At 36.3% G+C, this 11,110-nt stretch overlaps 1 protein-coding gene across 1 annotated transcript; it reads right to left on the bottom strand.

The window, feature by feature from the left end:
- Positions 1 to 2,982: 2,982 nt before the first annotated feature.
- LOC120333178 (uncharacterized) lies at positions 2,983 to 4,477 on the bottom strand. Its single transcript, XM_039400547.2, has one exon. The coding sequence runs from the start codon at positions 4,299 to 4,301 to the stop codon at positions 3,363 to 3,365; it is 939 nt and encodes a 312-aa protein (XP_039256481.2). The 5' UTR covers positions 4,302 to 4,477; the 3' UTR covers positions 2,983 to 3,362.
- Positions 4,478 to 11,110: the final 6,633 nt, after the last annotated feature.

The raw sequence follows: 11,110 nt of genomic DNA, 5'->3' as shown, positions 1-11,110 counted from the left end.
AATCTATGACAGTTCATATACCGCCACGGTACCCCGATACAGGCACTAAGTTACCGCATATATACAGATATATGAGTTTCGGGGAATTGGTCTGCGCGTCCATATATTTGAGCATTGCTCTCTTGTTTTATTTTCAATACACAAGCGCTTTTTCACGCTTCTAGTAACGATTCGTGCGTTTTTTTTCACGCTTCTAGTAACGATTCGTGCAGCTTTTGAACGAACTTCTTTTGTAACGTAGGAGTTTGTGTGAATTGTGGATGACATGGCCACTCTCTTCGTATCATACCACGTTGCGTTGGTCTTTCTTCATGTTTTTCAACGAATCGGACATGCCCTTTCTGTTGATATTCACGGTTCCGACAAGTCCCGTATAACGCAATGCCATTTCGCGTGCCAGAACGGGACTTGTGTAGTATGAATCCATATATAGCACATGACTTCTGTTCAAACGGCCCGAAATTAAATTTACGTTATTAAACAAGTATAAACTATATTTCGCGCCAATATGAATGCCTTCCATAATATATGCTCGCCTGTTACTTTTCTGACAGATAAAGTTGCTTGAAATATAATTTCCAATCTTGCCACAATATCGCTTTTAAAATTTTGAAAAGTTTTCTCGATTTAGGGTTTAATATTCACGCAAAAGAGGAGACAAATAAAATTATTGAAAAACGGTATGCTAGTAGACCTGCGGCAAGAGCTCAAGTCAAATAGATAATTTATTATTTTATACACTCTAGATTATTAGATGTTCTTGTAAACTATATATAGGCAGTTATCCTTCATCCCATGCATGTAGTATATTTTTTTAATATTATTTTGGCAATGTACACCTTGTTGAAAATTTGCGATACGCATATTCTAATATCATGACATGTACCGCAATAATAGTGCAAGTTTCTGTAGTATACTTTGTATTGTAGTTATGTCAGTTTGTTAAAATAGGTTCTGTGCAAGTAGCGATACTTACATCAGGGATTTTATAATAAAATGTGCATCTTTTTGTTTAATATTCTGGTCTTATTGGGTGTTGATTTATCGAGTGAAGTTGGATGACTTTAACCTTAACTTCGTATGCTGACCATACCGCCGAGCCGAGTAATCCGAGAAACATCTGCGGATAAATAATTTTTTAGAAGAATGTTTATTCGTTTTGCCGCTGCAAAAGTTTGGTCCGAATTATTGAGCATTTTTTTTTATTCAGATGTTTACCGATCGCAGGTTTGAATCACTTAGTTAGGATCATACAGCAATAGCACCCTGGACACAAAATGGCTGGTGTGACGTCACACGAGCGCTTATAACGTTACCAATGCATGTCCTCACTTGGTTTATGGTCACTTTGGTCGCAACGATCCCGATAGGAGAGAGATCGCTGACGTTAGTGAGTTCTTTGTCGTCGGCGCCGATGCCATTTCGAGCGATCGTGCGAGTATTTGGCAAGCTCTATGACGTGTTGTGACGTCGTAGTGACGCAATTTTTGGATGGCGTAGTCAGGTGAGGGTTAGGATTGGCATGTCAAAGGATTGTTATGCTACGCCTACTAGAAGTACGTTAGGTACGAAACTACACGAGACCCCAATTTTGGATATCTCTTGATAAAAATACCCATCGCTGTGTCCGTATTTTTAACCAGTTGCTAAGCATACCCATCGCTGTGTAATCGAGCAATTAAACTATCGCCGTATTTTTAACCAGTTACTGCGTTATGCGAAAAAACATTTTCATCATTAGCTTTAATTAAAACGAAGCAAAGAAATCGGCTGCATGCCGCTGCAGAGCTACATGTTGCAGAAACTTCCTTGAGGCCTCGTTTGCGATTTTATATTGGGAACGAAACAGTAGCAAAATTCTCACTAGAGTTATTGTGTTTGTACATGTTTTTATGCGAGATAATTTATGTGTGCCTTTCTTACGCATTATGGGTGCCCTCCAATGCATAGGTTTTAATCGTATGAAATGTTTTCAAGTGTCCCTTTTTTGTCTAGAAGCATATTGAGTGCCGAAAATTGCATCGTATTACGCAAATATATGTTATTCGTTTCTGTTCCGGTCATTTCAATTTTTTCCAGTTCGCGAGAAAATTTAATTTTACCGGTCCGCCAGGGTAGAAAGGTTGGGAACCACTGGCATAAGCGATATGATAAGTACTGGCGTCCCATCCAATAACGTTGACCGCGAAGCACAGCTGGAGGCCGCGACATCGACGACACGCACGGCGACAGGGTTTTATTCATTTTCAGTTTTCGGTGACTATTAACGGAGTTGCAATTCTCCTATATTCTAACCAAGAAGCACCAATATGCGATATGTTTTTCTTCCCTGCGTTCAAATCCACTTCACAAAGAAATTAAATTTTTCCGCTTGTGTAATTACTCTCCCGGGCTGAGTTAAATATCTCAAAATAACCTCAACTCTCTCTTTAAGTTATGAATATCAAACACCTTCATTTAATGTTTCGCGTACTTTATTATTGGTTGTCTTTAAGGCCGAGTAGTGAACATAATTGACAAAAAATCATGCAATTGATAAATTTAAAATCGATATTCATAGCATGTAACAAACACACGGAACCACTATTGCTTGTCTGTTCCCAGTAATTTTTCATGACATCAAAGATATCATTTTGAACTGAGGATGCTCCACATACCTCTCGGTAAGTTTTCTACTCGTGAATCTAAAAATCTTTAATAATACATATGCATAATACGGTTGCCGAGACGTTTGATGCGATTTGAAATAGATTTTTTCAAGCTTCAGCCAGCGTCAAATTATTCTCAAAACATATGCTGCAAGCATATTGGCTTTTCTGTAGTATAATATCAACAAGTTCAAGTCTAGAAGTTTACAAAAAAAAAAAAACTTTTGCCTACAAAATTATGGCTTTGAATATTAAAATGTATTTTTAAATGAGAACGTTTTGAAAAACACATTCCACAGTGTTCACAAGTGAAAGGCTTCTCTCCAGTATGGGTTCTAATATGCTTTTTGAGACTAAATTTTAGCGAAAAGCACTTCACACAATGTTTACAAGTTGATGGTTTTTCTCTCGTATGGGTTCGCATGTGGGAGTGTAAATTTGAATACTGTCTGTAGGATTTCTGACATTTTGTACAAACAAAAGACTTTTCTGCAGTATGGGCTCTAATATGCACTTTCAGATGACAACGTTTTAAAAAACACTTTTCACAATGTTTACAAGTTCATGGTTTTTCTCCAGTATGGGTTAGCATATGGGAATGCAAAATTGATTTACAACTGAAGGATTTCTGACAATCTGTACAAACAAACGGGTTTTTCTCCAGTATGGGTTCTAATATGCTCGTTCGGGATAGAACTCTGCACAAAACACTTTTTACAATGGAAAGGCAGTATGGGTTCTAACATGCCTTTTCAGATAAGAAATTCGCGCAAAACACTTTCCACAATGTTTACAAGTGAAAGGCTTTTCTCCAGTATGGATTTTAATATGCTCTTTCAGATGAGAACTTTGCGAAAAACACATTCCACAATGTATACAAGTGAAAGGCCTTTCTCCAGTATGGGTTCTAATATGCTTTTTCAGACCATCACGTTGAGTAAAACACCTTCCACAATGTCCACAACAGAATGGCCTTTCTCCAGTATGGGTTCTAATATGCATCTTCAGACCAGAACCTTTCGAAAAACACTTTGCACAATGTTCACAAGGGAATGGCTTTTCTCCAGTATGGGTTCTAATATGGTCTTTCAGACTAGAAGTTTTCGAAAAACACATTCCACAATGTTTACAAGTGAAAGGCTTTTCACCAGTGTGGATTCTTGTATGCTGTTTCAGACAAGATCTTCGCGAAAAACACTTTCCACAATGGTCACAAATGAATGGTTTTCCCCCAGTATGGGTTTGCATGTGACTTCGCAAAATTGTCTGACATCTGAAGGACTTTTGGCATTCTTTACAAACAAAATTTTGTTTTTTGGTGTGGATTCGTCCATGTCCCTGAAAAGTACTTTTCGTTGTGAAACTCTTACCGCAATAAATATGCAGTTTATCTCCGGAGTGGAATTGAATATGAGATTGCAACTGTGATTTACAGTTGAAGAATTTCTGACATTCCTTACAAACACAAGGTTTTTTTTCTGTGTGGATTCTTTCATGCCCCCGTAATTCAGTTTTGCTTTGCTTTCCACAAGTTCCCCGAATGTGCTTTCCTGTATGAATTTTAATATGTATTTGCAAAGATTTTTTGATCATAAAGGACTTATCGCATTGCTTACAAGCATAGGGTTTTACTTTTACAAAATGTTCATCCATATCATAAGTTCGTGTACGGCTTTGTGTTTGTTTTGATGTAATTTTCAAATAGTTGTCCAAAGCACACACTGTGCCGCTGTATATTTCTCCTAAACGTCACATGTACGCCTCAATATTTCCTATTAATTATTCAGTAGATAAATATTCTTTATTTCTTATGAATATATATAGTTATGAAATTAAACACATGTAAATTTTCAATAAAATGGCATAGTTATATAAACACGTTATACATAATGTGACCGTGCTCTACCCCGTGATTTTACCTGTTTTGTGGTTTTATCTTTTCATTCAGAACTAAACGTCAAGAAACGATTCCTATATCAGCATATTTACCATATTTATTGAGTTTCCGTAGTTAACGTAGAAGCACTAGTAAATATTTGAATAAGAGTATTTGAACGTTGTGTAATATAGCGACCTGTGCCCGTTCATTAAGTTCTGTACTTATCAGGTGTACCGTACATACCGTGTATTAACTGTTAAGTTTATCTATCTGGAATGTGTTCTGTTTTGAATGTGAATAAAGTCTGCAATAGCAATATAGTTGTGCGTGCATACACACCACCTTATACGGTGCTTCGTGTCCACATTTCAATATCTTAATTTATATTCAAAAATAATAAAATTCTTCCCTGCCAAAAACACACTAAACAGCACGAACTTTGCAATACGTTAAATGCAACTTTCATGATAAAGTTTTCAATCTATATAAGCAATTTGAATAAATATGAATATATCTGCTTCGGCGATATACTGTCTTTTAAATCAGTGCTCCGCAACCGGTGTGCCGCACAGGAATTGCGAGTTTTCTCTTCATTTTACAATTTTTTTTTATCTTCTGGTAATTTTACGTTAGGCTACGACTAACGTAAATTTAACCTGCTTTTACGTTAGCTTGAGCGACACCAATTCAAATTCTTGACCCCCCCCCACTGTGCATTTGTGACGTAACAAGGAGTAGGCCTATATGTCAAGCAGATATATTGTAAAGCCTATTGTCGATACGACTGGATCCGAAATCCTTTCTCAACTAGTGCTGAAATGTCAACGAAAGAATTACCCCTGCGTATTCGAAAAGATTTCTTTGAAGTAAGAAATAACAGAACGCTACGACTGAAATTCAGCGAAATGCCACTTGATGTGTTTTGGATTTCAATTAAAGAAGAATATAGGCACATTTCCAATGCAGCTATTGAAATATTGCTCCAGTTTAGCACAACTTATATGTGCGAACAAAGCTTTTCCTCCCCTTTACTGATCGAAAACGATCCTACATAAAAGATGTTGACGGCGAATTTCGAGTTGCTCTTTCACGTATTGATTCTAATATAGAGCGATTGATTGTGCTAATTAAAACAACCACAAATCTCTCATTGAAATATGAACATAAAACAAAGTTACACTTTGTTTTTACTTTGTTTTTTCGTTTGTTGTGGTGTGCCGTTGAATTTGGCAATAATACGTGATTCAAATTAGGATTGGGACGGGCCATATATATCCATCAGTTATTTCACGTAAACCGTGATAACACCTCTAAGCAAGAATCATGAAAATGGACTTTTACTCTGTAGCAATGTCATAATTTATTCCAAATTTACAGAGTTAAATCATGGTTGTACCGCAAAATCTGTTAAACCATACAATATAAATTAGCTATTTTTAATATTAAGATTTGTTTTTAACAGCGTTCATTTGTTTACACTCTATATAACATATTTCAGCTCAAACATAATGTTCCGGACCTGACAATACTGTCTGAAATAACAATATCTTTTACTCCCGCTGACTGCACCCTATACCATGTCGCTTGCTACTGAAATTATCGTATGAAAACGCGACTAATAGAGACCCAATCACCAGAGTAATTTCCTATTCAATTTCCGGAATGTAGTCGGCCGTTGAATACCTTTTAACATGGCTATGCTTATGATTACCGTAAGCATAGCATTCGAAGCATTTATCATCATTTTACCAAACACATATCATGGTACATTTATATCAAAATTATTTATCGGAAGCTTCGAACATCGCAGCATTTGATTATGAGTAAATGTGCTGTATAGCTGACTTGTGTATTTTACTGTCCAATAGCTCTTAATATAAACGACTCCTTCAAGTTGAGATAGGAGGGTATATATTTATCCGTAACCCTAATTAAGATGCAATAAACATATTGGTAAAAAAAAGACTACCATTTATACTAAACGCCCCGCGAGACGAAAATTGCCTAATAGAATCAATGAGCAGCAATAATTGGGCCACAAATAAAATGTGTTAGTCCCAGATAATCAACTCGAAGATTTCGACGGCGTCCGTATTTACATCGTTTTGTACTGCAAGTGCTTTTTTTTTTGAAGTTGAAACTTCGAATTTAAACCCATGGTGAATATGCATAGACTGTGCTTATGAATGACATGGCGGCAATGACATGCAATTTAACAATTAAATTATGTAGTTTTCCCATGTAGTCTGGCAGATAAGGGGACCTTTTTGGCCAAGTTTGATTTCAGATATAAAGTTTTTTTTGTGTGGGATTATTCATCTTGGGGTCATTGCCCATCATTTCTACATGAGTGTGGAGTTTGCAGCCTTGAGCAATTTTTTTTACGGCTCGATATTTGTATTAGTGTTTTTCGTCAAACTTGTGCATCATAATAACGCACAACCTGAGCCATAACTTGTTACAATACTATGTTCAGGTTGTGCGCAATCTTGGTTCACAAACTACGCAAGCACCAAATTTACTAGGAAATCAATAACTTTTAGGTATTTATTGAGATATTTGTATTAGTGTTTTTCGTCAAACATGGTTCAGGTTGTGCATCATTATGATGCACAACCTGAACCATAACCTGTTTCAATACTATGTTCGAAGTGTGCGCAATCTTGATTAAAGATGTACCGATACCACTTTTGTCGCCGATACCGATCCGATACCAGCTAAAAACGCCGATACTACAAAAAAGCCGATATTACCGATACTATGTAATTATTACTTAATTAGGTGTGCTGTGTAGGGCAGGCGGGTTAAAACAATGGTCGTTGTTAATAGTACACATTATTTCAGATCGGAAAAAAAGATATATCATATAATATGAAATTAATAGTTCCATTACATTTGAACCCACGTACATTTGAACCCACGACAATTGCACCTATGGAATTTTTTTTGGTTTTACGGATATTTGTACCCATACTAACCTAACCCATGGGTTTTAGCACCCGTATATTGATTGAACCCGCGGATATACACATGGGTTCAAATGTACGGTCACCGAAATTAATGTCTTTGGTGTTTGCTTTAACTGATTAAGATACATTGTACAGTAACGCTAGTAATCTCGGTGTTCAATTAGAAAACTCATAAGCCGGGATTTCCAATTTGAATTTAATGTTAATATCGCGACCTTCGAATATCGTTATTCGTGTTTGAAAGAATATCGAATATCACCCACACATTCTAGCGCCGCCGTCCTACGTTCGAAGTAAAAGCATTTTACAAATATAGTTTATTTCGTGGCTAATCGTAATCGTCGACGCAATAAGTCAAAGCCAACATGAAAGAATATCAATCAGCCCCGACAAAACAAAGGCAAACCTATAACCATCGAGGATGTTTTTTTACTTTACTATTTTATAATATTTTACAATTGCTATCATATATTTTGAGACAGTCTAGCTAGGCGATCATGTCAATATATCTATAACGAAATTGTGTAGTTAAACAAAATTAAAATTAATACCTGCGTTGAAGGATAATTGTGTCGGAATTTAGTTTATCGATGTCGACGGACTAAATGACACTCGTACTTGACAACAAATAGTCAAAATTTATACCCGTGCCAAAAGTCCATGTGCCGTTAATAAGGACCCCAATTCCACTGTATGATTTAAAACTGGGCGCCTAGTTGCTTTTTGTTATGTGCTGTGTTGATATATTTCTTCATAATTACTATGTAATATTAAAAATGTCAATATAAAAATTTGACAGCAAAAATACCCAAATTAGTTGAGCTAGTTTGACTGATAAATAGGTAAAAACACGTGAATCCTATCTTCTCGCGGGGGTGGGGACATGTATGGCTCATAGCTCACGATCTCTCCAGACAAAAAATAAATTAAAAAGTAGTATTCCAACTTATCTTTTAAACATTCTGGACCATATCAAAAAGGTGAATATATAGCGGAAATATCGGTCTTAATCTAACCGATACCGACAAATGGGCGATACCGATACATCGGTACATCTCTAATCTTGATGCACAAACTACGCAAGCACCAAATTTACTATGAAATAAATTCAATAACTTTTAGGTATTTGTTGAGCCCAGCTTTGAGTCGCGACCCATATACAGTATATGGAAATACTGTCGAAACATAGGCGTAAAATAAAGAGTACTATTTCAAAATACCCATTTTTGTTGCAATTAACAATACTATCCTGCTAATGCAGTCGCCAGTGATTCAAGTGGATATACACCCGGTGGAGAAGTCAATTATTTGTTAGCGAGAATTGTTATGCAGCGGGATGATCACGACGACGCAGTGAAAGATAATGATATCACGAGAAAAAGAATGAGAAAAGTGCTACATTTTATAGTATATCTCTGGAAAAGAATGTAGTTTATTCTTATGTTCCATGCCAATGCTTTTCAAACTACCAAAAACTCTCAACACGTTTGCTTCTTCTCTTCTATAAAATACATTGTTATCATATATTCGCATTTCCATCTGTTTGTTCGTGATCCCAGATAACCGATCAGCGGCCTCCAAGGAGGACGGTGTCCCCTTTTAGGAAACCCTGTCATAAACTAAAAGAGGCGACCGTGCTTCTCTTGCCTGTTGTCATGCTGTTCCTGAAATTCAGCTACAACAAAAATTTCACAAAAACGGATTTTCAAATTTTATGATTTTACTACTATTCTCAACAATGAATGATATACGGGTGGTAAAATGCCATGTTATTTCAACAACATGTTCATGTTTTGCAATTTACAACCAATATTTTGTATGTAACTTTGTTTGACAGAGCCCCAAGAGCTCTAACTACAAATATCAAAAATGTGAGGCCAAAAAGGTCACACTACAACATTGTCAAATGTGCTGTATTTACGATAGATAACAGGTTTACCGAAAGAATTACAGGAAAAATGGTAAAATAAAGATCAATTCAACAATATCTACTTGGTAATATGCAGTTTTGAGGATAGAATATTTTTTACATCTTTATTGATATTTTATCATGATAAACATGGTCAAGATTTTTGATAATCTTTCATTAAAATTTTATTGAACGCGGTGTTTCCGATGACGTCATTCTCACTAGACCAGGGGTGGGCAACATTTTTCGGCTCGCGTGCTAAAATCGGCTAAATTTAACGACAAAATTCTTCCGCGTGCCGACCAAAATTGAAAACAATTATCTGCTACTTTTCATTCGAAAATATACAATAAACCTTTCAAACACGTACAGCACATTTCACCATTCGGAAATATATCAATCCGACAAATGGACTTGATTACTTTCTATCAATCAATCATTTATTTTGGTTCTCTGACATAAACAATATAAAAAGTAAACAGACAAAACAAAATGCAGAGATACCTGGGAGACGGGCATAACTTAAAAAAAGTTAAAAAGCCTGCAGTGCACGTGCCCGCCCACCAAAAAATAATAAAACAAACACAGGAAATTGCGATTTACAACCAGGCAGTACTTTGAAAGCAATTTAACAAAAACAGCAAATCTAATTACCACTGATAGAGATTTTACATTGGGTTTATATTTTGTAACTTTCCGAGAAACACACGGACTACTGATTTCATTTTTCGGGCTACTCCTGTTACGAGACTTGATAAGGTTCATAACTGAGAAAAAAGATGCAAAGGCATATGTAAATTGAAATTAATGCAGTTACAAAGTTTTTAAGACAGGAAGAACTTTTGGGAATGGCATACCAATCACGCAATAGGTCGTTTTCTGCACTTCTTTCTTGTATTTTCTTCCCTAATCGCTTATATTACTTTTAATCAATATATAGTATCAACAGTAAGTTAGCAAGTAACCAATTAAGCCGTACAACTCATAAATCAAGCAGAAATGAAGAAAAACGGTGGTACAGACGGACTATACCACGTAAGAATGTAGCCAAATGAATGCCACGGCATTCTCGACAAAATTTTTCGAGAGCTCACTCATTTATTACGTCATAATATATTTGTTTGTAGCCATATGCCATGAAAGGACAAAAAGAGTTCAAATGATGGATTGTTAACAAATCATAATAAATAAACGAATACTCAGTTCCATATCAGATAATTCAGAGTCATTAAACTTTTTTTCTGAAGGAGAACGATTTCGTTTCCGAGGCCTCGCTCCCGTGCCAAATAAATGAGCTCGCATGCCAAGTTTGGCACGCGTGCCAGGGGTTGACCACCCCTGCTATAGATCATTGCTTCTCAGCCTTTTTTACGGAGAGTTTTACTTCGCCGCCCACCTTCACTTGTATTGACGATTTTTTTGACGCTAAAATAGGTCGAGGCAGGGTTGTCCAAAACGAATCAAATATATTCGAATATTAAAGTAAGTTGGAAGTATTTGAATAATTCCGAATAATAGCCACTTTTCGCCGTCAGCGCGAAGTGTTTCGTTTTCGAGAAAAATCTTCAAACGATTTTCTGCGCCTTTTCACGTATTGTAATGACGATAAATGGAATCGGTACTTTGATTGTTTATCTCAGTGTTTCCCAAACTTTTTTCTGCCAGCGCCCCCTTGGACGACTTTTCAACTATCAAACGCCCCCCT

Source organism: Styela clava, chromosome 13 (genome assembly GCF_964204865.1).
Source record: "Styela clava chromosome 13, kaStyClav1.hap1.2, whole genome shotgun sequence".
NCBI classification, from domain to species: domain Eukaryota; kingdom Metazoa; phylum Chordata; class Ascidiacea; order Stolidobranchia; family Styelidae; genus Styela; species Styela clava.
Note: the sequence above shows the minus strand (reverse complement) of the source record. Positions and strands in the feature narration are given on the sequence as shown.

Coding starts and splice junctions, on each gene's coding strand:
- LOC120333178 (XM_039400547.2), bottom strand. CDS start 4,301: ATGGATGAACATTTTGTAAAAGTAAAACCCTATGCTTGTAAGCAATGC.